Source organism: Ranitomeya imitator, chromosome 5 (assembly GCF_032444005.1).
Source record: "Ranitomeya imitator isolate aRanImi1 chromosome 5, aRanImi1.pri, whole genome shotgun sequence".
Lineage (NCBI taxonomy): Eukaryota > Metazoa > Chordata > Amphibia > Anura > Dendrobatidae > Ranitomeya > Ranitomeya imitator.
In genome coordinates this window covers 20445598-20473386 of record NC_091286.1, presented here as the reverse complement: position 1 = coordinate 20473386, position 27789 = coordinate 20445598, and the positions used below count along the sequence as shown (strand labels likewise).

The following is a 27789-nucleotide window of genomic DNA, read 5'->3' as shown; positions in this document are numbered from 1 at the left end:
GTGCAACAGCTCTCCAAGGTGTGATCACTCCTTTTTAGATGCAGACTAATGAGCAGATCTAATTTGATGCAGGTGTTATTTTTGGTTATGAACATTTACAGGGTGATTCCATAATTTTTTCCTCAGAATTGAGTTATTCCATAATTTTTTCTCTATGCTTGGTTAAAAATGTAACCATTACTGACTACCACATTTTTTGTTCTCGATTTCTTTTAGTGTTTCTTAAAGCCAGAAAGTTGCCATTTGAAATGACTTTAGTTTTGTGCCATGTCTGTGATCTGCTTTTTTTCCAGAAAATTAAACAACTGAATGAAAATCGTCCAAGGCCGGTGATTCCATAATTTTTGCCAGGGGTTGTAGAAGGGGAAGAAGATTGAGGAATACACAAAAAATCTTCTACAAGTTCACCTGAAATGACAATTACACTTTAAGTCCGGTTTCTATTATAAACATCTATTGTTGCAAATGTTTGGTATTCTTTATGCAACCATCCATGAACATATAAAATGTAATATTTGTTGTTTTTTTTTGTAGCTTATTTCTAAGCTTTAGTGTATAGCCTGAGACACAGTCAGCAGAGTCACCTCACTATCATTGGACAACTGAATCAACAGAGTTATCCTATTGTTATTGGAGGACAAGGATGAAGTCAATAACATCCTATAATTATTTTTGGAGGAGAGGGTCAACTGAATTATCTTATTAGCAGAAGACAGGGTCATTATTAAGCAGGGTCATCAGAGTAATTTCATTATAATTAAAACAAGGGTCAGCGGATTCATCTAAGACATTTTCATTAGAGGGAACAATCAGAAGAGTCATCTCACTATGTGTAGAGGAGAGTGCAGAAAGGTGGTCGTATCATTAGAGGGTAAGAAGAGTCATCTCATTATCCCAAGAAAGTGAGGTCTCCATGGAAATAAAATTGTGGTGTCAATGAGCGCTGCCAGTGAGGAGAAGGGCAGAGATGGCGTGAATAAAATCAGGTATTTATTCAAACAACACGTTTCGGAGGGGATCTTGGTCCTTCATCAGGTACATAGTGAACAGGATGTAATTCATGATCATTCATAGGAGTCAATCTCAATGTAAAACATCTCAATTGGTTGAAAAAATACTGTTGCACAATTGGACAGGCAATGTCAGCACCCTCTTACAAATACATGGACTGTATGTAGCATATATGATTAACAGAGTCATCTCATTATCATTAGAGGGCAAGGTCCGCAGAATCATCACATTATCATTAGTGGGCAGGGCCAGCAGAGTCATTATCATTATTATAGGGCAGGGGCAGCAGAGTCACTTCATAATCATTAGAGGGCAGGGTAAGCAGAATCATCTTATTATCATCAGAGGGCAGAGTCAACATAGTCATCTCGTTATCTTTAGTGGACAGAACCAACAGAGTCATCTCATTATCATTAAAGGACAGGGCCAGCAGAGTCATATCATCATTAGTGGGCAGGGTCAGCAGAGTCACAATATTATCATTAGTGGGCAGGGTCAGCAGAGTCATCTCATTATCTTTAGTGGACAGGACCAACAGTCATCTCATTATCATTAAAGGACAGGGCCAGCAGAGTCATCTCATTATCATTAAAGGACAGCACCAGCAGAGTCATCTCATCATTAGTGGGCTGAGTCAGCAGAGTCATCTCATTATCATTAGAATGTTGTCATCTGCTAGTGCTCAGAAATGTAACTATTTTGTCTGTTCCTATAAATGGTGAGCTGGCAGACTGCCCTTCTTATTTCTAGGGTCCAATGTTATACTTGCAGAGGTGATATGCTCAGGTACTAATGCAGAATTAGGCATAATCCATGCATGTTGATAACTTCGTCCCCAGTACTCGATTTTGCATGCAGCTTAATATCTGTTATCATTATTCACAGAGTAACAATACTAAAATGGTTTTTCCTTTTCCGTCAGTGATTTCCGCAGCTGCAGTAACCAGAATGCATTTGTCAGGCTTTTTCCCTTCACAGCAGAACTTGCACTTTATGGTACACTGAGCGGCTGCGAAGCTTTTGCATGTTTATCATTTGCATCAAAGCTGAATAGAGGATATGTCAGTAAAATGAAGTTGTGTGAAGATCAGGGCAGCGTCTCTGCTTCATAGCACATCTCTCTGCAGAGGTTCATCCTCAAGGTCGTCTTATCCTCCCTCCATACTATCACACATCCCCTCCTCCAACCCAAAGTTATATATCATACCGCTCCATGTACCATCAGCAAAAAACAACATTTACCGTGAGGCTTAATAATACCACAATGCATCACACTACATCCAAATATTGGGATACTGGTAACTTTAGAACAGGCCAAGAGCTGGATTTTACTGTCAAAGTTATCCGTCTCCTGGATTCTTATATATTATACCCACATCACTTGCAAAATAGGAAAAGTCTACTTCTCAGTCCTACAGAATGACACTGTAAGGGTATGTGTAGACAACCAGTAAATGCTGCGGGTTGGACGCTGCATATTTATGCTACATATTTATTTATTCATGTTACAGCATAGTGGATGGGTTTTAAAGAAATCCAATGCCCACTATTTATTCCGAGACTCCAGTGGCTCACCCGAGGGGACGAACATGCGGCCCGTCTTTCCAGGCTGCAGCATGTCTATTCCTCTTGCAGAGACGCTAGCTACCAATATGAAATTAAAGAGTAATGAGTGAGAAACTCAGCTGGTAAGAGGGTTATAATGGAGGCCACCACCCTCTTACAAAAAAAATGATTGGAGTAGTGATATTAGAGCTAGGGATAATACAGGAAATACACCAAGGGTCAAGAAAAGTCTAATGTTTTGAAAATCTGATGTTCCACCACTAAAGATGATCTGTCCTGAGGAGTTATTGGCAAGATGGTCATTGTTAAGCACTGAAATCTCATTCTTATGAACTTTTCAGGAAGTATTTTTACATCAGAAGTGGTTAGACACACAGAGACGGCATACACAAAAGAAGTTGAGCTGCAGAGAGAAATGCCTACATCACAGCTAGCTAGCAAGTGGGGGTGAGAAGCATTTGATACTATGTTGTACCACCTTGGGATTTAGTAAGAGCTACACTGGAGCAAGTAAGTGTTCATTCCTAAGCTCTACTTGGCATAGATTGTTACGTAAAAGAGGCCACTTTACTATCAAGAGTAACTAAATCTTATCAGATTTTAGTGAGTATAGCATGCTTTGGATGTTGGCATACTACCTGGCCACTTATTCACTATGCAGATGTAAAATAGCACCAGTAAAGCAAGTTTCATGGCAGTGTTTGCAGCTTTAGAAGGTAAAAACATAATTGACCAGAGGTTACATATAACAATTAAACCAATGGGACCCCCACAGATCTTTAGAATATATAATCTCTTGGATTACATTGGCTCCTCTTGAATTTCACTGTGGTTAAGTAACAAATCTCTGCAATGATCCTGCACAGGAACTGCTGACATTTTGCAAAGGCAATTATTTTGTGGTTCAAACTCCTTTGTTCTTGTGACCTGTAGTGGTCGTGTGGGGAGAGCATGTCTACCGACTGCATATCTGAACCATCTTCTGTCTCAGGATTTTATGTGGCGAGGCAAGGTATACCAGCTTTGCCTCTTCTTGGTGTATGATAAAATTAGGAAGGTACCAGGCACAACTAGATCACCTGAAAGATACAGTAAGTAATAGAAGCCAAGAGTTTTTAAAAGTCTTAAAAGTCTTCAAAATCAGGGGACATCAAGGTTCTGCAGACTTTGGATGTCGTTGTCATGATCCAGGCTGGGTTTGGAGTCCTGTCTACCCCTTTCCCTGTCTGGTTATGTCAGGGTGTTCTGTCCTCACTAAATAAGGCAGGCTCACGTAGCTATACAGTCAGCTAAACCGCTATACCGGGGTCCAATAAGGAGACTGTGGTTGAGTCTGTGCTTTATTAAACGTAGTGGTATTTTGATGCGGTGAAACTGTAAACAATGATATACATAGAATCAGTGCATGGTATAGAACAGACACATAATACACATGATATACATTATGCATAACATTTAGAAAGCTAGTAACTGAACTAGGAGTACAACTGGCTAGGCTAGGCTAATATAGAGCAGGAATATCTAGATAAAACATAAAGGCATACCGGCAATGCAATCGCAAGGGGGATGAAGTACAAGCATCTTTCCTTGAAAGCAGACTGAAGGAAGTGAAGAGAAAATGGAGGGAGATGGAGGCTGAGCTACCATAATGCATTGCAAGGGGGAGGAGAATCAGACATGGAAAATACAAAAACAGAAAAATAAAACTGTCAACATGACTCTGACCGCTAGAGGGAGCCAAAGCACTACAGATAAATAAAGGCATGAATATATCAATACTGAGAAACCTGCAAATTATGCAAACAGATAATCGGAGGTAACAAATTTGATGGCGGAGACAGAACACAGGGGTTAACTTTGCTCTGCATCATTTTGGGTTCAGGTTTGCTATTTATCTCCACTGCATCCTGGAGATGGTGTCAGTTATATTTTCTGCCTTCGGCGTGAATATCTGACTCTAGGGTTACCCTGGTTTGTCCTACTGCTTTAGCTGACTTTGCTCATGTCTGTTCCCTCCTCTCTCCCCGTCCTGATTTAGTGTTCCCCTTAGTATTTGGATTTCCTGGTGTTTGACTCAGCTTTGATTCGGACCTGACTTTGTCTCTTGCTTCTGGTTCTTCGGCTTCTGACTGGTATTGACCCCCTGGCTCCTCTCTGACTTTGTATTTTGTGTTTTCCCTTTGTACTGCATACTCTCTAGGTTTTAACCCGGCTTGTTTCACTTCTCTGCTGCCACCTGGTGGTAGCCCCGCTGCAGGTCTGTTCTGGCAGACTTGCTGTTCTCCCTCTACTCTATTGCCATCTAGTGGTGCTTTGCACCATCCTGCATAGCTGCAGCGTGACAACCGTCTTGACAAGAAATGCCAATTTCGAACCCCACCTATAAAACTTTCAAAAATATGGACAAATTCACTTCATGGAGAGAGAACCACCACTTGGGACCCCCCTCTATTGAGCAGAGAAGAAAGGTGCAAGAAAGGCTCATATTGTCCTGGAATTACATGGTTCCATTGTTCACAGGAACCTGCAAATGTTCCACTGATGAATCTATCTATTTTGCTGTGGAGGCAGGGAGCTACTTAATGTCCAACTGTCCAGCAGGATCCCAATAGTACATCACCATGTCAGTGTCCAAAATATACCAGATACATATGTTAATGAAAACATGATGACTTCATGTCCAGACCAACGTGACCGTAGGGTCTCCAGTCCTCCATGTCCAAGGAATAATTTACAGCCGGGGAAAATTTCTGTCTATATAAATCATATTGTACATAGGATCTGATTCCTGTCTTGTCGGACCTTGAAGGTGCCACCTCAGTGCATATAATAAATCTATGTACTTATGTAATGAGAAAGCAGCCAGCAATTAATTCATCCTGAAGGTGACCTCCAGTCTGAACCGTGCGCTGCGCTGCTCCAGTCTGCATGAGGCTGTGGGTAAGGAATCAGAACCCAACTTGACATCTAATAAATATTTAGGACACATTAAACCTGAGCAGAAAATATAAATATGGAAACAGTAGGAAGAAAGACGGAAAACAAAACCATCTGCTGGGAACTGACACCTGCTAAACATATGAGGTGTTCGAAATATGAAAATGGTGAAAACCACAATATATCATAAATGTATCAGACTGTACAAAAATGGCCCAGAAATCCCATTCTGATCTATAGGAGGCAGTATTATAGTAGTTATATTCTTGTACATAGGAGCAGTATTATAGTAGTTATATTCTTGTACATAGGAGCAGTATTATAGTAGTTATATTCCTGTACATAGGGGCAGTATTATAGTAGTTATATTCTTGTACATAGGAGCAGTATTATAGTAGTTATATTCTTGTACATAGGGGCAGTATTATAGTAGTTATATTCTTGTACATAGGGGGCAGTATTATAGTAGTTATATTCTTATACATAGGGACAGTATTATAGTAGTTATATTATTGTACATAGGAGCAGTATTATAGTAGTTATATTCTTGTACATAGGGGCAGTATTATAGTAGTTATATTCCTGTACATAGGAGCAGTATTATCTATAATATAACGCTGGGAGCGTCACTCTGTCTGAAGCCTTAATAGACTGCGCAGGCGCGACGCTCCTAGCGTTACATTATAGAAAAAATGCCGCCGAGAGCAGGGGGTCGGGAGCACGGGGACGCCGTCTACATATTTGCGCCCTGATTATGCAAATAATCCGCCGCCATAGTAAGTGTGTCTTCAAGAAAATGGCGCCGGAAAGCGCGGACTGCGCAGGCGCCGATTCCGGCACCAGGAGGAGCAAGACAATGGCGCCTGAAAGGAATAGTAAAAACTTACTGTGCCATGAGGCTGTGGCACTTCATGCCACAGCTATTTGTTACTTACGCCACCTGATGGGGGCCATAAACCTTTATGGAGCAGCACATGACAGAACTGGGGCGCAGGATGGGAGCAGCACATACCAGGATGGAGACCATATACCAATATAAATGCTCGCCACCCGGGCGTAGAACGGGTTCAATAGCTAGTAGTAGTTATATTCCTGTACATAGGAGCAGTATTACAGTAGTTATATTCTTGTACATAGGGACAGTATTATAGTAGTTATATTCCTGTACATAGGAGCAGTATTATAGTAGTTATATTCCTGCACATAGGAGCAGTATTATAGTAGTTATATTCCTGTACATAGGAGCAGTATTATAGTAGTTATATTCTTGTACATAGGAGCAGTATTATAACAGTTATATTCCTGTACATAGGAGCAGTATTATAGTAGTTATATTCCTGTACATAGGAGCAGTATTATAGTAGTTATATTCCTGTACATAGGAGCAGTATTATAGTAGTTATATTCCTGTACATAGGAGCAGTATTATAGTTATATTCTTGTACATAGGAGCAGTATTATAGTAGTTATATTCCTGTACATAGGAGCAGTATTATAGTTATATTCTTGTACATAGGAGCAGTATTATAGTAGTTATATTCTTGTATATAGAGGCAGTATTATAGTAGTTATATTCTTGTACATAGGAGCAGTATTATAGTAGTTATATTCTTGTACATAGGAGCAGTATTATAGTAGCTATATTCCTGTACATAGGAGCAGTATTATAGTAGTTATATTCCTGTACATAGGAGCAGTATTATAGTAGTTAAATTCCTGTACATAGGAGCAGTATTATAGTAGTTATATTCCTGTACATAGGAGCAGTATTATAGTAGTTATATTCCTGTACATAGGAGCAGTATTATAGTAGTTATATTCCTGTACATAGGAGCAGTATTATAGTAGTTATATTCCTGTACATAGGAGCAGTATTATAGTAGTTATATTCCTGTACATAGGAGCAGTATTATAGTAGTTATATTCCTGTACATAGGAGCAGTATTATAGTTATATTCTTGTACATAGGGCAGTATTATAGTAGTTATATTCTTGTACATAGGGGGCAGTATTATAGTAGTTATATTCTTGTACATAGGAGCAGTATTATAGTAGTTATATTCTTGTACATAGGGGCAGTATTATAGTAGTTATATTCTTGTATATAGGAGCAGTATTATAGTAGTTATATTCCTGTACATAGGAGCAGTATTATAGTAGTTATATTCCTGTACATAGGAGCAGTATTATAGTAGTTATATTCCTGTACATAGGAGCAGTATTATAGTAGTTATATTCCTGTACATAGGAGCAGTATTATAGTTATATTCTTGTACATAGGAGCAGTATTATAGTAGTTATATTCTTGTATATAGAGGCAGTATTATAGTAGTTATATTCTTGTACATAGGAGCAGTATTATAGTAGCTATATTCCTGTACATAGGAGCAGTATTATAGTAGTTATATTCCTGTACATAGGAGCAGTATTATAGTAGTTAAATTCCTGTACATAGGAGCAGTATTATAGTAGTTATATTCCTGTACATAGGAGCAGTATTATAGTAGTTATATTCCTGTACATAGGAGCAGTATTATAGTAGTTATATTCCTGTACATAGGAGCAGTATTATAGTAGTTATATTCCTGTACATAGGAGCAGTATTATAGTAGTTATATTCCTGTACATAGGAGCAGTATTATAGTAGTTATATTCCTGTACATAGGAGCAGTATTATAGTTATATTCTTGTACATAGGGCAGTATTATAGTAGTTATATTCTTGTACATAGGGGGCAGTATTATAGTAGTTATATTCTTGTACATAGGAGCAGTATTATAGTAGTTATATTCTTGTACATAGGGGCAGTATTATAGTAGTTATATTCTTGTATATAGGAGCAGTATTATAGTAGTTATATTCCTGTACATAGGAGCAGTATTATAGTAGTTATATTCCTGTACATAGGAGCAGTATTATAGTAGTTATATTCCTGTACATAGGAGCAGTATTATAGTAGTTATATTCCTGTACATAGGAGCAGTATTATAGTTATATTCTTGTACATAGGAGCAGTATTATAGTAGTTATATTCTTGTATATAGAGGCAGTATTATAGTAGTTATATTCTTGTACATAGGGGCAGTATTATAGTAGTTAGTTTCTTGTATATAGGAGCAGTATTATAGTAGTTATATTCCTGTACATAGGAGCAGTATTATAGTAGTTATATTCCTGTACATAGGAGCAGTATTACAGTAGTTATATTCTTGTACATAGGGACAGTATTATAGTAGTTATATTCTTGTATATAGAGGCAGTATTATAGTAGTTATATTCCTGTACATAGGGGCAGTATTATTGTTATATTCTTGTACATAGGAGCAGTATTATAGTTATATTCTTGTACATAGGAGCAGTATTATAGTAGTAATATTCTTGTATATAGAGGCAGTATTATAGTAGTTATATTCTTGTACATAGGGGCAGTATTATAGTAGTTATATTCTTGTATATAGAAGCAGTATTATAGTAGTTATATTCTTGTATATAGGAGCAGTATTATACTAGTTATATTCTGGTACATAGGGGCAGTAATATAGTAGTTATATTCTTGTACACAGGAGCAGTATTATAGTAGTTATATTCTTGTACATAGGGGCAGTATTATAGTAGTTATATTCTTGTACATAGGGGGCAGTATTATAGTAGTTATCTTCTTGTATATAGAGGCAGTATTATAGTAGTTATATTCTTGTACATAGGGGCAGTATTATAGTAGTTATATTCTTGTACATAGGGGGCAGTATTATAGTAGTTATATTCTTGTACATAGGAGCAGTATTATAGTAGTTATATTCTTGTACATAGGAGCAGTATTATAGTAGTTATATTCTTGTATATAGAGGCAGTATTATAGTAGTTATATTCTTGTACATAGGGGCAGTATTATAGTAGTTATATTCTTGTACATAGGGGCAGTACTATAGTAGTTATATTCTTGTACATAGGAGCAGAATTAGAGTAGTTATATTCTTGTACATAGGAGCAGTATTATAGTAGTTATATTCTTCTACATAGGAGCAGTATTATAGTAGTTATATTCTTGTATATAGAGGCAGTATTATAGTAGTTATATTCTTGTACATAGGGACAGTATTATAGTAGTTATATTCTTGTACATAGGAGCAGTATTATAGTAGTTATATTCTTGTACATAGGGGCAGTATTATAGTAGGTATATTCTTGTACATAGGAGGCAGTATTATAGTAGTTATATTCTTGTATATAGGAGCAGTATTATAGTACTGTAGTTATATTCTTGTATATAGGAGCAGTATTATAGTAGTTATATTCTGGTACATAGGAGCAGCATTATAGTATTTATATTTTTGTACATAGGAGCAGTATTATAGTAGTTATATTCTTGTACATAGGGGCAGTATTATAGTAGTTATATTCTTGTACATAGGAGGCAGTATTATAGTAGTTATATTCTTGTACATATTAGCAGTATTATAGTAGTTATATTCTTGTACATAGGAGCAGTATTATAGTAGGTATATTCCTGTGCATAGAGGCAGTATTATAGTAGTTATATTCTAGTACATAGGGGCAGTATTATAGTAGGTATATTCCTGTACATAGGGGGCAGTATTATAGTAGTTATATTCTTGTACATAGTGGCAGTATTATAGTAGGTATATTCTTGTACATAGGGGCAGTATTATAGTAGTTATATTCTTGTACATAGGAGCAGAATTATAGTAGTTATATTCTTGTACATAGGGGCAGTACGGTATTATAGTAGTTATATTCTTGTACATAGGGGCAGTACGGTATTATAGTAGTTATATTCTTGTATATAGAGGCAGTATTATTGTAGTTATATTCTTGTACATAGGAGCAGTATTATAGTAGTTATATTCTTGTAGATAGGGGCAGTATTATAGTAGTTATATTCTTGTATATAGGAGCAGTATTATAGTAGTTATATTCTTGTATATAGGAGCAGTATTATACTAGTTATATTCTGGTACATAGGAGCAGTATTATAGTATTTATATTCTTGTACATTGGAGCAGTATTATAGTAGCTATATTCTTGAACATAGGGGCAGTATTATAGTAGTTATATTCTTGTACACAGGAGCAGTATTATAGTAGATGTATTCTTGTACATAGGGGCAGTATTATAGTAGTTATATTCTTGTACATAGGAACAGTATTATAGTAGTTATATTCTTGTATATAGAGGCAGTATTATAGTAGTTATATTCTTGTACATAGGGGCAGTATTATAGTAGTTATATTCTTGTACATAGGGGCAGTACTATAGTAGTTATATTCTTGTACATAGGAGCAGTATTATAGTAGTTATATTCTTCTACATAGGGACAGTATTATAGTAGTTATATTCTTGTACATAGGAGCAGTATTATAGTAGTTATATTCTTGTACATAGGGGCAGTATTATAGTAGGTATATTCTTGTACATAGGAGGCAGTATTATAGTAGTTATATTCTTGTATATAGGAGCAGTATTATAGTACTGTAGTTATATTCTTGTATATAGGAGCAGTATTATAGTAGTTATATTCTGGTACACAGGAGCAGCATTATAGTATTTATATTTTTGTACATAGGAGCAGTATTATAGTAGTTATATTCTTGTACATAGGGGCAGTATTATAGTAGTTATATTCTTGTACATAGGAGGCAGTATTATAGTAGTTATATTCTTGTACATATTGGCAGTATTATAGTAGTTATATTCTTGTACATAGGAGCAGTATTATAGTAGGTATATTCCTGTGCATAGAGGCAGTATTATAGTAGTTATATTCTAGTACATAGGGGCAGTATTATAGTAGTTATATTCTTGTACATAGTGGCAGTATTATAGTAGGTATATTCTTGTACATAGGGGCAGTATTATAGTAGTTATATTCTTGTACATAGGAGCAGAATTATAGTAGTTATATTACATAGTAACATAGTAACATAGTAACATAGTTAGTAAGGCCGAAAAAAGACATTTGTCCATCCAGTTCAGCCTATATTCCATCATAATAAATACCCAGATCTACGTCCTTCTACAGAACCTAATAATTGTATGAAACAATATTGTTCTGCTCCAGGAAGACATCCAGGCCTCTCTTGAACCCCTCGACTGAGTTCGCCATCACCACCTCCTCAGGCAAGCAATTCCAGATTCTCACTGCCCTAACAGTAAAGAATCCTCTTCTATGTTGGTGGAAAAACCTTCTCTCCTCCAGACGCAAAGAATGCCCCCTTGTGCCCGTCACCTTCCTTGGTATAAACAGATCCTCAGCGAGATATTTGTATTGTCCCCTTATATACTTATACATGGTTATTAGATCGCCCCTCAGTCGTCTTTTTTCTAGACTAAATAATCCTAATTTCGCTAATCTATCTGGGTATTGTAGTTCTCCCATCCCCTTTATTAATTTTGTTGCCCTCCTTTGTACTCTCTCTAGTTCCATTATATCCTTCCTGAGCACCGGTGCCCAAAACTGGACACAGTACTCCATGTGCGGTCTAACTAGGGATTTGTACAGAGGCAGTATAATGCTCTCATCATGTGTATCCAGACCTCTTTTAATGCACCCCATGATCCTGTTTGCCTTGGCAGCTGCTGCCTGGCACTGGCTGCTCCAGGTAAGTTTATCATTAACTAGGATCCCCAAGTCCTTCTCCCTGTCAGATTTACCCAGTGGTTTCCCGTTCAGTGTGTAATGGTGATATTGATTCCCTCTTCCCATGTGTATAACCTTACATTTATCATTGTTAAACCTCATCTGCCACCTTTCAGCCCAAGTTTCCAACTTATCCAGATCCATCTGTAGCAGAATACTATCTTCTCTTGTATTAACTGCTTTACATAGTGTTGTATCATCTGCAAATATCGATATTTTACTGTGTAAACCTTCTACCAGATCATTAATGAATATGTTGAAGAGAACAGGTCCCAATACTGACCCCTGCGGTACCCCACTGGTCACAGCGACCCAGTTAGAGACTATACCATTTATAACCACCCTCTGCTTTCTATCACTAAGCCAGTTACTAACCCATTTACACACATTTTCCCCCAGACCATGCATTCTCATTTTGTGTACCAACCTCTTGTGCGGCACGGTATCAAACGCTTTGGAAAAATCGAGATATACCACGTCCAATGACTCACCGTGGTCCAGCCTATAGCTTACCTCTTCATAAAAACTGATTAGATTGGTTTGACAGGAGCGATTTCTCATAAACCCATGCTGATATGGAGTTAAACAGTTATTCTCATTGAGATAATCCAGAATAACATCCCTCAGAAACCCTTCAAATATTTTACCAACAATAGAGGTTAGACTTACTGGCCTATAATTTCCAGGTTCACTTTTAGAGCCCTTTTTGAATATTGGCACCACATTTGCTATGCGCCAGTCCTGCGGAACAGACCCTGTCGCTATAGAGTCACTAAAAATAAGAAATAATGGTTTATCTATTACATTACTTAGTTCTCTTAGTACTCGTGGGTGTATGCCATCCGGACCCGGAGATTTATCTATTTTAATCTTATTTAGCCGGTTTCGCACCTCTTCTTGGGTTAGATTGGTGACCCTTAATATAGGGTTTTCATTGTTTCTTGGGATTTCACCTAGCATTTCATTTTCCACCGTGAATACCGTGGAGAAGAAGGTGTTTAATATGTTAGCTTTTTCCTCGTCATCTACAACCATTCTTTCCTCACTATTTTTTAAGGGGCCTACATTTTCAGTTTTTATTCTTTTACTATTGATATAGTTGAAGAACAGTTTGGGATTAGTTTTACTCTCCTTAGCAATGTGCTTCTCTGTTTCCTTTTTGGCAGCTTTAATTAGTTTTTTAGATAAAGTATTTTTCTCCCTATAGTTTTTTAGAGCTTCAATGGTTCAATATTCTTGTACATAGGAGCAGTATTATAGTAGTTATATTCTTGTACATAGGGGCAGTACGGTATTATAGTAGTTATATTCTTGTACATAGGAGCAGTATTATAGTAGTTATATTCTTGTATATAGAGGCAGTATTATAGTAGTTATATTCTTGTACATAGGGGCAGTATTATAGTAGTTATATTCTTGTATATAGGAGCAGTATTATAGTAATTATATTCTTGTATATAGGAGCAGTATTATACTAGTTATATTCTGGTACATAGGAGAAGTATTATAGTATTTATATTCTTGTACATTGGAGCAGTATTATAGTAGCTATATTCTTGAACATAGGGGCAGTATTATAGTAGTTATATTCTTGTACACAGGAGCAGTATTATAGTAGTTGTATTCTTGTACATAGGGGCAGTATTATAGTAGTTATATTCTTGTACATAGGAACAGTATTATAGTAGTTATATTCTTGTATATAGAGGCAGTATTATAGTAGTTATATTCTTGTACATAGGGGGCAGTATTATAGTAGTTATATTCTTGTATATAGAGGCAGTATTATAGTAGTTATATTCTTGTACATAGGAGCAGTATTATAGTAGTTATATTCTTGTACATAGGAGCAGTATTATAGTAGTTATATTCTTGTATATAGAGGCAGTATTATAGTAGTTATATTCTTGTACATAGGGGCAGTATTATAGTAGTTATATTCTTGTACATAGGGGCAGTATTATAGTAGTTATATTCTTGTACATAGGAGCAGAATTAGAGTAGTTATATTCTTGTACATAGGAGCAGTATTATAGTAGTTATATTCTTGTACATAGGAGCAGTATTATAGTAGTTATATTCTTGTATATAGAGGCAGTATTATAGTAGTTATATTCTTGTACATAGGGGCAGTATTATAGTAGTTATATTCTTGTACATAGGGGCAGTATTATAGTAGTTATATTCTTGTACATAGGAGCAGAATTAGAGTAGTTATATTCTTGTACATAGGAGCAGTATTATAGTAGTTATATTCTTCTACATAGGAGCAGTATTATAGTAGTTATATTCTTGTATATAGAGGCAGTATTATAGTAGTTATATTCTTGTACATAGGGATAGTATTATAGTAGTTATATTCTTGTACATAGGAGCAGTATTATAGTAGTTATATTCTTGTACATAGGGGCAGTATTATAGTAGGTATATTCTTGTACATAGGAGGCAGTATTATAGTAGTTATATTCTTGTATATAGGAGCAGTATTATAGTACTGTAGTTATATTCTTGTATATAGGAGCAGTATTATAGTAGTTATATTCTGGTACATAGGAGCAGCATTATAGTATTTATATTCTTGTACATAGGAGCAGTATTATAGTAGTTATATTCTTGTACATAGGGGCAGTATTATAGTAGTTATATTCTTGTACATAGGAGGCAGTATTATAGTAGTTATATTCTTGTACATATTGGCAGTATTATAGTAGTTATATTCTTGTACATAGGAGCAGTATTATAGTAGGTATATTCCTGTGCATAGAGGCAGTATTATAGTAGTTATATTCTAGTACATAGGGGCAGTATTATAGTAGGTATATTCCTGTACATAGGGGGCAGTATTATAGTAGTTATATTCTTGTACATAGGGGCAGTATTATAGTAGGTATATTCTTGTACATAGGGGCAGTATTATAGTAGTTATATTCTTGTACATAGGAGCAGAATTATAGTAGTTATATTCTTGTACATAGGAGCAGTATTATAGTAGTTATATTCTTGTACATAGGGGCAGTACGGTATTATAGTAGTTATATTCTTGTACATAGGAGCAGTATTATAGTAGTTATATTCTTGTACATAGGAGCAGTATTATAGTAGTTATATTCCTGTACATAGGAGCAGTATTGTAGTAGTTATATTCTTGTACATAGGGACAGTATTATAGTAGTTATATTCTTGCACATAGGAGCAGTATTATAGTAGTTATATTCTTGTACATAGGGACAGTATTATAGTAGTTATATTCTTGCACATAGGAGCAGTATTATAGTAGTTATATTCTTGTACATAGGGACAGTATTACAGTAGTTATATTCTTGCACATAGGAGCAGTATTATAGTAGTTATATTATTGTACATAGGAGCAGTATTATAGTAGTTATATTCTTGTACATAGGGGCAGTATTATAGTAGTTATATTCTTGTACATAGGAGCAGTATTATAGTAGTTATATTCTTGTACATAGGGACAGTATTACAGTAGTTATATTCTTGCACATAGGAGCAGTATTATAGTAGTTATATTATTGTACATAGGGGCAGTATTATAGGAGTTATATTCTTGTACATAGGGGCAGTATTATAGTAGTTATATTCTTGTACATAGGAGCAGTATTATAGTAGTTATATTCTTGTACATAGGAGCAGTATTATAGTACTTATATTCTTGTACATAGGAGCAGCATTATAGTAGTTATATTCTTGTATATAGGGGCAGTATTATAGTAGTTATATTCTTGTACATAGGGGCAGTATTATAGTAGTTATATTCTTGTACATAGGGGCAGTATTATAGTAGTTATATTCTTGTACATAGGGGCAGTATTATAGTAGTTATATTCTTGTACATAGGGGCAGTTTTATAGTAGTTATATTCTTGTACATAGGAGCAGTATTATAGTAGTTATATTCTTGTACACGGGAGCTGTATTATTGTAGTTATATTCTTGCACATAGAACGTAGTATTATAACAGTTATACTTACAAAATGAAACACGTCTTTTACAATGTGTTTACAAGAAGTAATTTACTGTATACTCTATGTATAATATCATTTATTTTTCTCTGGTTTTGAAATTCCCCAGTTTTCTTTTAGTTTGAATTTACATTAAAATAATGTTAAAACAAAAATCCTTCTGTTTCTTTTATTTCCATCTGATTCATATTTCCTCTTATCAGTATGACAATCAGGGTGAATTATTTTCCTATTTCCATTGGGACTTCAGGCTGTAAATGTGTTAAGAAGAATGTTCTTTAATTTGCCCCTAGTCTGGATTAGAGGGATTAATGTCCTGTAAAATGATCTACACTTTTCAATTTTGTGTGTGTTTTTAAGCATGAATCAGAGAATTATTTTTTTTATTGTCTTTTTACTTTCCGGTGGTTTTGGATTGAAGTTAATAGTGTGTGAACTATTTCATTTATTTCAATGTGGAATTATATACTAATGCAATGAGAGTAAAAAAAAAAAAATGAGAAGAAAATAAAATGTCCGTATAATGGCTGAACAGGATTTTAAATACTTAGGAAAGATGAGCTAAATCTATCACATCAGCAAGGATCAGTACATTTAAGAAAAGATTAAATTTTTCCAGTTTGCTCAGATATAAATTCAATAAATTCACTTTATATACATTATATATCAGCAAGGTGATACTGTGTTCACTTATTATTAAAGTGTGGAGGTCTGAAAGGCACATTGAAAATATGAAATAAAAAACTCCTCGACCTAGCTTTTATTGCTACTACTACTAAATCTCTTAGACAATGTATTTTTCCTTTTTTATTATATCCTTTTTTTAGGCGTCCATTAACTTATTCTAGTTTTTATTTCAAATGTTATAGTATTTCACATGGAATGATAAATACAAATCACAATAAAGTCAGATCTGTCAGACTTAGCCCCGCCTCCAGCACCGCCCCTGAATAGCCGGCCCACGCTTAGCTGGATTGTCAAGTCTCTCCTTATACACATAGGGTGCGACCTGTCAATCATGCAGAGGTGGGAGAGGAGGAGCTGGTGAGGACATACCTTCATGACATGTCATCACAGTCACCATGACACTGGTTAACAATACAATATATGTTTTCTATGAAATGTGACACTATCTCAGAGTGAACACACATATTTACATGTAGGACAGCCTGTCTCTGATGCCGCCCTTGGTTGCAACAGCATAAATCGTCTGACAGGTTCCTTTTAATGGTTTCAGCACCACAGACAGTGACAGACTCTACAAGAGATCAGCCAATCTGTGAGAGGCAAATCCAAGTGTAATGTTCTGCTGCAGTGTAGTATAGTGCAACCTTCACCGGGGGGTGCTGGTTAAGGAAAAGAGGTTGTACACACAGCGCAGCAATACTGAACAACAACACAGGTGTCACAGGTAATGAAAGAGAAGTCAGACAAGCCAAGGTCATACACAGAGTAATCAGCCCAGTACCCAGGGGGAGTCAGAGGAAAGGTCGGGGACAAACAAGAAGTCAGAGCCTACCGGGAACGTGGTAACCAAAACGTGAGACATAAGACGAAGTCCAGATACAAGCCAGAGGTCAGAACAAGTCATAAATGGGTACAGGCAGTCAGAGGCAATAAGGAACACTAGTAAAAGTGAACAGATCAGGTGCTCAAGCCGTGCAGCATGAACTATAGCTGACACTGGCCCACAGACTGCAGAGGACTTAAATAGCTCAACCAGCTTCAAAGTGAGGCAGAGGGGATTAACTCCCACATGACCAGTCCAGAGTCAAGACAGCTGAACACAAACTCAGAACTGGATCATGACACCAAGAAGTTGTATTTACTGAAAAGTAATTTTTTTGCCATTCTCTTTAGGTAAATTCGTCAAAATGGCAGTCGGGTTTATATATTATATAAAGCTTGGAATAAAATGAAAAATAAAAAAATACTCTCAAGGTCCTCATCTGTTCTCCCCACGGATGCTCTTGGTCATCTTCTTTGGTCTGGTCTTCACTGATCCATCTTCAGCACCTTCCGCCATGTGGTCATCATTGATGTCTCCAGCTCATTCTTGGCCCCTAATGTCATGACGTCACGGTGCCCAGTTGGGCAAGGAGGTGCCGAAGGAGGCGGATGATGACGCCAAAGAAGGCCAAGTAAAGACAGACTGAAGAAGATGACCTGACCAATGTGCGTCTGCGTGGCGGGATACCAAGGGAGCACAGTAAGTATATTTTTTATTTTCATTCTCATGTTTGTTCTGCTTTGAGGTCTGTAAAACTGCACACTAAATTTGCATTAAATAAATTTGATGCAAATTGATATTTTTGGCCCAAGTTCCCTTGAATCTGTGACGTTTTACATTTTCTAGCTTCTTCCATCACCACACATTATCAATCATTTTGATTTGCCTTAATAGGATCTGCAGAGAGACGCCCGATTTCTGGTAGACGGTGCCAGCATATTTGACATTATGCAAGGAGAAATAGGTAGGAATATTTTATGGTCCCTCTTACAATTTGTTTGCATTTCTTAAAGTATTAATATACAAATGTATAAATGTAATAGATACAAATATTTTTGTATAATAAACAAAATTATGAACGTTATACCTAAAGGTGAACCTCTGTTTTATCTACGTGACAAGATTCGGTCTGTCTCATGTCACCACTAGGGGGAGCTCACAGTGTGCAAATTAAATTTATTACTTGGGCACCTCCAGATTCGCTGGGAATGGTAATTGTTATGATAAGGTAATTCAGTACCACAATGGACATAGAGGTCAGAGCACATACAGTGACCTGACAATAACCCAAAAACATTGAACGAGCTCTGAGACGTGGGAACTCTGCTGACCGCAATCCCTAATCCTCTCCAACCACACTAGAGGCAGCCGTGGATTGCGCCTAACGCTCTCTATGCAACTCGGCACAGCCTGAGAAACTAGCTAGCCTGAAGATAGAAAATAAGCCTACCTTGCCTCAGAGAAATACCCCAAAGGAAAAGGCAGCCCCCACATATAATGACTGTGAGTTAAGATGAAAAGACAAACGTAGAGATGAAATAGATTTAGCAAAGTGAGGCCCGACTTTCTGAACAGAGCGAGGATAGGAAAGGTAACTTTGCGGTCAACACAAAACCCTACAAAAACCACGCAAAGGGGGCAAAAAGACCCTCCGTACCGAACTAACGGCACGGAGGTACACCCTCTGCGTCCCAGAGCTTCCAGCAAGCAGGAAAAAAAAAATAGACAAGCTGGACAGGAAAAAACAGCAAACAAAATAGCAAAGCAGAACTTAGCTATGCAGAGCAGCAGGCCACAGGAACGATCCAGAAGGAAACAGGTCCAATACTAGAACATTGACTGGAGGCCAGGATCAAAGCACTAGGTGGAGTTAAATAGAGCAGCACCTAACGACTTCACCACATCACCTGAGGAAGGAAACTCAGAAGCCGCAGTACCACTTTCCTCCACCAACGGAAGCTCACAGAGAGAATCAGCCGAAGTACCACTTGTGACCACAGGAGGGAGCTCTGCCACAGAATTCACAACAGGTAATAGTGAGTCAATTCCTTGCTGTTACAATTCCTTCCCCAGTCCTGAGGTCGGACATCTCGTCTTGACTTCTTCCACTCCTCTCTCTCTCTCCTCTTACTGTGCAGATAATGGTTGTGATGTCCCATCTTGGCCATTGTGAAGCAGATCTTAAAGGGAACCTGTCACCCCGAAAATCGCGGGTGAGGTAATCCCACCGGCATCAGGGGCTTATCTACAGCATTCTGTAATGCTGTAGATAAGCCCCCGATGTTACCTGAAAAAGGAGAAAAAGACGTTAAATTATACTCACCCAGGGGCGGTCCCGCTGCTGGTCAGGTCGGATGGGCGTCTCTGGTCCGCTCCGGCGCCTCCTATCTTCTTTCCATGACGTCCTCTTCTGATCTTCAGCCACGGCTCCGGCGCAGGCGTACTTTGCTCTGCCCTGTTGGGGGCAGACAAAGTACTGCAGTGCGCAGGCGCCGGGCCTCTGACTGCGCACTGCAGTACTATCCTCTGCCCTCAAGAGGGCAGAGCAAAGTACGCCTGCGCCGGAGCCGTAGCTGAAGATCAGAAGAGGACGTCATGGAAAGAAGATAGGAGGCGCCGAAGCGGACCGGAGACACTCATCCGACTTGACCAGCAGCGGGACCGCCCCTGGGTGAGTATAATCTAACGTCTTTTTCTCCTTTTTCAGGTAACATCGGGGGCTTATCTACAGCATTACAGAATGCTGTAGATAAGCCCCTGATGCCGGTGGGATTACCTCACCCGCGATTTTCGGGGTGACAGGTTCCCTTTAAGGAGAAGATGCTACCAATCCTCAGCGTATGCATTAGATAAGAATTGGGCGCATGCGCAGAGCGATGGGGTTCTTTTTAGAGCATACTCACTGTGAAGCAGAACATGCAGAATATTTCTGAGAGCACATGTGTGGGCCATAGGAATACTGGCTCCAGATGGCTATAGTGGATGTAGAGGGCAGGTTCTGTAAATGGAGAGGAATAGAGCTCCCCCTATTGGTGATTGCAGGCTGCAAAAAGTTAATCAATGAATATTATAACAGTTTTGATGCTTTTGCTTTTGTTGGTGCCTCAGACTTTGGGATTCCAGAAAATAAAATATGCTGTAATAATACTTTATAGAATATTTCTGGTATAATGAGCCAAAAGGCTCCTTACATAGAGAAGTATCTAATAGCTACACCTTCATCATTATTTTTCATTCTCCTGCAGGAGATTGTTGGGTTCTCTCTGTTGTCGGAGCATTAACTTTGCATCGAAAATTTCTAGAAAATGTTGTTCCCAAGGACCAGGAGTTCACAAACAAGTATGCAGGAATTTTTCATTTCCGGGTAAGAAGTGTTTGATGAGTTTCTGGCTTGGCATTTACCCTGATCATATTTAAGGCTTGTTAAAGTGTCGGTCATTAAGTTATAGAGTATCAACCCTTCAGGGGTGGGACTAAATTTGCATACTTTTCTCCCATGGATCATTGCCTGTAAGACCGTGTCCGCACTCTGGCTTCATCGGCACAGTGCACTTACCCAAGCCAGCCCAATCTCAAGACCTGAACCCCATTGAAAACCTCTGGACTGTAATGATGATGGATAGTCACAAGCCATCAAAATGGGTTCCGGGCATGCTCGGTTGCAAAAAATGGCATCCATCACTGGAATCCGTCTTCTGACAGACAGCGACGGATCCTGCACCCATAGGCTTCCATAATAGCCAATGACGGACGCCGCAGGATCCGTCGCTGTGCGTCTTTTTGACGTACACAAAAAACGTTAGTATGTGCGTTGTCTCCGTCCGACGAACAACAACTATACAACGGATCCGTTAAACAATGGATCAAACGGAAGGCCATCCGTCACAATCCGTCGCTAATACAAGTCTATGGGAAAAAAATGGATCCAGCAGCAACATTTGCTGGATCCATTTTTTTCTTAAAACGACAGATTGTAACTCATTTTGAAAAATGGAACTGTGAAAGAGGCCTAATACACTTCAGCATAATGTGTCCGAGGACGCACATCCAGTTAAAGTTTGTGCTGGAGTCAGTGGGCTCCTCACTGTGCCGGAACCAGTCTCGGTCGCGACCTCTGCAACCACAATGCTTACGCCCCTGTGTATATATACAGTTCCTTGCGAAAGTATTCGGCCCCCTTGAACTTTTCAACCTTTTCCCACATATCATGCTTCAGACATAAAGATACCAAATGTACATTTTCGGTGAAGAATCAACAACAAGTGAAACACAATTGTGAAGTTCAACTAAATTTACTGGCTATTTTGAGTTTTTGTGGAAATTCAAAAACTAAAAATTGGGAGGTGCAATATTATTCGGCCCCTTTACTTTCAGTGCAAAAGTTCATTGTGGATCTCTGAATGATCCAATGTTGTCCTAAATGCCTAATGATGATAAATATAATCCACCTGTGTGTAATCAAGTCTCCGCATAAATGCACCTGCTCTGTAATAGTCTCAGGGTTCTATATGAAGCACAGAGAGCATCATGAAGACCAAGGAACACAACAGGCAGGTCCGTGATACTGTTGTGGAGAAGTTTAAAGCAGGATTTGGATACAAAATTATTTCCAAAACTTTAAACATCCCAAGGAGCACTGTGCAAGCGATCATATTGAAATGGAAGGAGTATCATACCACTGCAAATCTACCAAGACCCGGCCGTCCCTCTAAACTTTCATCTCAAACAAGGAGAAAACTGATCAGAGATGCAGCCAAGAGGCCCATGATCACTCTGGATGACCTGCAGAGATCTACAGCTGAGGTGGGAGAGTCTGTCCATAGGACAACAATCAGTTGTCACTTCACAATCAGGACACTGCACAAATCTGGCCTTTATGGAAGAGTGGCAAGAAGAAAGCCATTTCTCAAAGATATCCATAAAAAGTGTTGTTTAAAGTTTGCAACAAGCCACCTGGGAGACACCAAACATGTGGAAGAAGGTGCTCTGGTCAGATGAAACCAAAATCGAACTTTTTGGCAACAATGCCAAACGATATGCTTGGTGTAAAGGCAACACAGCTCATCACCCTGAACACACCATCCCCACTGTCAAACATGGTGGTGGCAGCATCATGGTTTGGGCGTGCTTTTCTTCAGCAGGGACAGGAAAGATGGTTAAAATTGATGGGAAGATGGATGGAGCCAAATACAGGACCATTTTTGAAGAAAACCTGTTGGAGTCTGCAAAAGACCTGAGACTGGGACGGAGATTTATCTTCCAACAAGACAATGGTCCCAAACATAAAGCAAAATCTACAATGGAATGGTTCACAAATAAACGTATCCAGGTGTTAGAATGGCCAAGTCAGAGTCCAGACCTCAATCCAATCGAGAATCTGTGGAAAGAGCTGAAAACTGCTGTTCCCAACGATCTCCATCAGACCTCACTGAGCTCGAGCTGTTTGCCAAGGAAGAATGGGCAAGAATTTCAGTCTCTCGATGTACAAAACTGATAGAGACAAACCCCAAGAGACTTGCAGCTGTAAGATGACGCAACAAAGTATTAAGTTAAAGGGGCCGAATAATATTGCACGCCCCACTTTTCAGTTTTTGAATTTCCACAAAAATTTAAAATAACCAATAAATTTCGTTCAACTTCACAATTGTGTTCCACTTGTTGAGTCTTCACCAAAAATTTACATTTGGTATCTTTATGTTTGAAGCATGATATGTGGGAAAAGGTTGAAGTTCAAGTGGGCCGAAAACTTTTGCAAAGCACTGTATATATATACTATATATATATATATATATATATATACAGTGGGGCAAAAAAGTATTTAGTCAGTCAGCAATAATGCAAGTTCCACCACTTAAAAAGATGAGAGGCGTCTGTAATTTACATCATAGGTAGACCTCAACTATGGGAGACAAACTGAGAAAAAAAAATCCAGAAAATCACATTGTCTGTTTTTTTAACAATTTATTTGCATATTATGGTGGAAAATAAGTATTTGGTCAGAAACAAAATTTCATCTCAATACTTTGTAATATATCCTTTGTTGGCAATGACAGAGGTCAAACATTTTCTGTAAGTCTTCACAAGGTTGCCACACACTGTTGTTGGTATGTTGGCCCATTCCTCCATGCAGATCTCCTCTAGAGCAGTGATGTTTTTGGCTTGTCGCTTGGCAACACGGACTTTCAACTCCCTCCAAAGGTTTTCTATAGGGTTGAGATCTGGAGACTGGCTAGGCCACTCCAGAACCCTGAAATGCTTCTTACGAAGCCACTCCTTTGTTGCCCTGGCAGTGTGCTCTGGATCATTGTCATGTTGAAAGACCCAGCCACGTTTCATCTTCAATGCCCTTGCTGATGGAAGGAGGTTGGCACTCAAAATCTCACGATACATGGCCCCATTCATTCTTTCATGTACCCGGATCAGTCGTCCTGGCCCCTTTGCAGAGAAACAGCCCCAAAGCATGATGTTTCCACCACCATGCTTTACAGTAGGTATGGTGTTTGATGGATGCAACTCAGTATTCTTTTTCCTCCAAACACGACAAGTTGTGTTTCTACCAAACAGTTCCAGTTTGGTTTCATCAGACCATAGGACATTCTCCCAAAACTCCTCTGGATCATCCAAATTCTCTCTAGCAAACTTCAGACGGGCCCGGACATGTACTGGCTTAAGCAGTGGGACACGTCTGGCACTGCAGGATCTGAGTCCATGGTGGCGTAGTGTGTTACTTATGGTAGGCCTTGTTACATTGGTCCCAGCTCTCTACAGTTCATTCACTAGGTCCCCCCGCGTGGTTCTGGGATTTTTGCTCACTGTTCTTGTGATCATTCTGACCCCACGGGGTGGGATTTTGCGTGGAGCCCCAGATCGAGGGAGATTATCAGTGGTCTTGTATGTCTTCCATTTTCTAATTATTGCTCCCACTGTTGATTTCTTCACTCCAAGCTGGTTGGCTATTGCAGATTCAGTCTTCCCAGCCTGGTGCAGGGCTACAATTTTGTTTCTGGTGTCCTTTGACAGCTCTTTGGTCTTCACCATAGTGGAGTTTGGAGTCAGACTGTTTGAGGGTGTGCACAGGTGTCTTTTTATACTGATAACAAGTTTAAACAGGTGCCATTACTACAGGTAATGAGTGGAGGAAAGAGGAGACTCTTAAAGAAGAAGTTACAGGTCTGTGAGAGCCAGAAATCTTGATTGTTTGTTTCTGACCAAATACTTATTTTCCACCATAATATGCAAATAAATTGTTAAAAAAACAGACAATGTGATTTTCTGGATTTTTTTTTCTCAGTTTGTCTCCCATAGTTGAGGTCTACCTATGATGTAAATTACAGACGCCTCTCATCTTTTTAAGTGGTGGAACTTGCACTATTGCTGACTGACTAAATACTTTTTTGCCCCACTGTATATATATATATATATACACTGCTCAAAAGAATAAAGGGAACACTTAAAAAACAGAATATAACTCCAAGTAAATCAAACTTCCGTGAAATCAAACTGTATACTTAGCAAGCAACACTGTTTGACGATCAATGTCACATGCTGTTGTGCAAATGGAATAGACAACAGCTGGAAATTATTGGCAATTATCAAGACCCCCTCAATAAAGGAGTGATTCTGCCGGTGGAGACTCATCGAGGATGGCACATCAATGCGAGCTGCGGCAAGAAGGTTTGCTGTGTCTGTCAGCGTATTGTCCAGAGGCTGGAGGCGCTACCAGTAGGAGACAGGCTAGTACACCAGGAGACCTGGAGGGTCCTTAGGAGGGCAACTGTTATGATCCGGTGACCTAGGAGCTGCATGAGAACTTTCACTGGAGAAAGTGGCCACTGTACTGACCGCAATCCTGAACTTAACACCGCAACTAGAAGTAGCCGTGGAGTATACCTAACACACCTAAACACCTTGTCACAGCCGCAGGACTAAATACCCCTAAAGATGGAAATAGGAATACTATCTTGCCTCAGAGAAAATCCCCAAAGGATAGACAGCCCCCCACAAATATTGGCGGTGAGTCGGAGAGGAAAAAACATACACAGGCAGAAAAACAGGATTAGCACAGGAGGCCACTCTAGCTAGATAGGGCAGGATAGGACAGAGTTCTGTGCGGTCAGTATAAAAACCGTTCAAAACATCCACAGCAGAATATACAAAAACTTCCTACATCTTACTAAAAGATGTAGGAGCGTAAATCTGCAACTCCAGTGAATCCTACAATCAGAGCAGGAATAAAACTGAAACAAGCACACCGGCAGTGTGCCATAGAAACAAAAACCAAACACTTATCTTTGCTGAAATTGGCAGCGAGCAGGAGAAGCCAGAAAGTGATCCAACACTTCACAAGGAACATTGACTACTGGCAAGGGCTAAAGGATCCTGCCCACTTAAATATCCCAGTCAGAATTGTAATCATCCGATAAACTGTGTCCAGTTTTGGGCACCGGTGCTCAGGAAGGATATAATGGAACTAGAGAGAGTACAAAGGAGGGCAACAAAATTAATAAAGGGGATGGGAGAACTACAATACCCAGATAGATTAGCGAAATTAGGATTATTTAGTCTAGAAAAAAGACGACTGAGGGGCGATCTAATAACCATGTATAAGTATATAAGGGGACAATACAAATATCTCGCTGAGGATCTGTTTATACCAAGGAAGGTGACGGGCACAAGGGGGCATTCTTTGCGTCTGGAGGAGAGAAGGTTTTTCCACCAACATAGAAGAGGATTCTTTACTGTTAGGGCAGTGAGAATCTGGAATTGCTTGCCTGAGGAGGTGGTGATGGCGAACTCAGTCGAGGGGTTCAAGAGAGGCCTGGATGTCTTCCTGGAGCAGAACAATATTGTATCATACAATTATTAGGTTCTGTAGAAGGACGTAGATCTGGGTATTTATTATGATGGAATATAGGCTGAACTGGATGGACAAATGTCTTTTTTCGGCCTTACTAACTATGTTACTATGTTACTATGTTACCTGGCCAGGTCTGTGACTCAGAGACAACTGCATTCCTACCTACAACCACTGGAGGGAACCCAAGAGCAGAATTCACAACAGTACCCCCCCCTTGAGGAGGGGTCACCGAACCCTCACCAGGGCCCCCAGGACGATCAGGACGAGCCAGATGAAAGGCACGGACCAAATCAGCAGCATGGACATCAGAGGCAAAAACCCAAGAATTATCCTCCTGGCCATAACCCTTCCATTTGACCAGGTACTAAAGCTTCCGCCTCGAAAAACAGGAATCCAAAATCTTCTCAACAACATATTCCAACTCCCCATCAACCAACACAGGGGCCGGAGGATCAACAGAGGGAACAACGGGCTCCACATATTTCCGCAACAAAGATCTATGGAAGACATTATGGATAGCAAAAGAGGCCGGAAGAGCCAAACGAAAAGACACCGGATTAATAATCTCAGAAATCCTATAAGGACCAATAAACCGAGGCTTAAACTTAGGAGAAGAAACCTTCATAGGAACATGACGGGAAGACAACCAGACCAGATCCCCAACCCGAAGCCGGGAACCAACACACCGACGACGATTAGCAAAACGTTGAGCCTCCTCTTGAGACAACACCAACTTGTCCACCACATGAGCCCAAAGATGGCCACACGCTGGACCTCATCTTCACCCGCCTCTGCTCCCTTACTAATCTCACTAACACACCCCTCCCCCTGTCTGACCACAACCTACTGACATTCTCGTCCCTCTCCTCTCCTAGTGTGCAACCCCCACTCCACAAACTCACTCACCCTCGCAGAAATCTCAAACATCTCAACTTACAATCACTCTCTGAGTCCCTTCTCCCTCTCATAGACATAGCTTCCCTTCATGACACAGATGCTGCTGCCACTTTTTATAACACCACAATAACAACAACACTCAATTCGGCCGCCCCACTCATGCATAGTAAAACTCGTACAATTAACAGGCAGCCCTGGCTGACCAGCCTGACCAAAGAATTGAGACGGGCTTCCAGGATTGCTGAGCGGAGATGAAAGCGATCCCACTCTGCCGACCACTTCACTGCATACAAGCAGTCCCTCGCCAGCTTCAAGTCTGCGCTCACTGCCGCAAAACAAACTTACTTCTCATCCCTCATATCCTCCCTGTCCCA

The 27789-nt window shown here is 39.0% G+C and overlaps 1 protein-coding gene across 4 annotated transcripts in view; it reads left to right on the top strand.

The window, feature by feature from the left end:
• Window positions 1-27789, top strand: part of CAPN13 (calpain 13) — a 144232-nt gene that overhangs the window by 28192 nt on the left and 88251 nt on the right. For all 4 annotated transcript variants that reach the window (XM_069768372.1, XM_069768373.1, XM_069768375.1 and 1 more), the window contains exons 3-4: window positions 18556-18625; window positions 20907-21025. In XM_069768372.1, the coding sequence (XP_069624473.1) occupies window positions 18556-18625; window positions 20907-21025 (189 nt within the window). The remainder of the gene's footprint in view (window positions 1-18555; window positions 18626-20906; window positions 21026-27789) is intronic.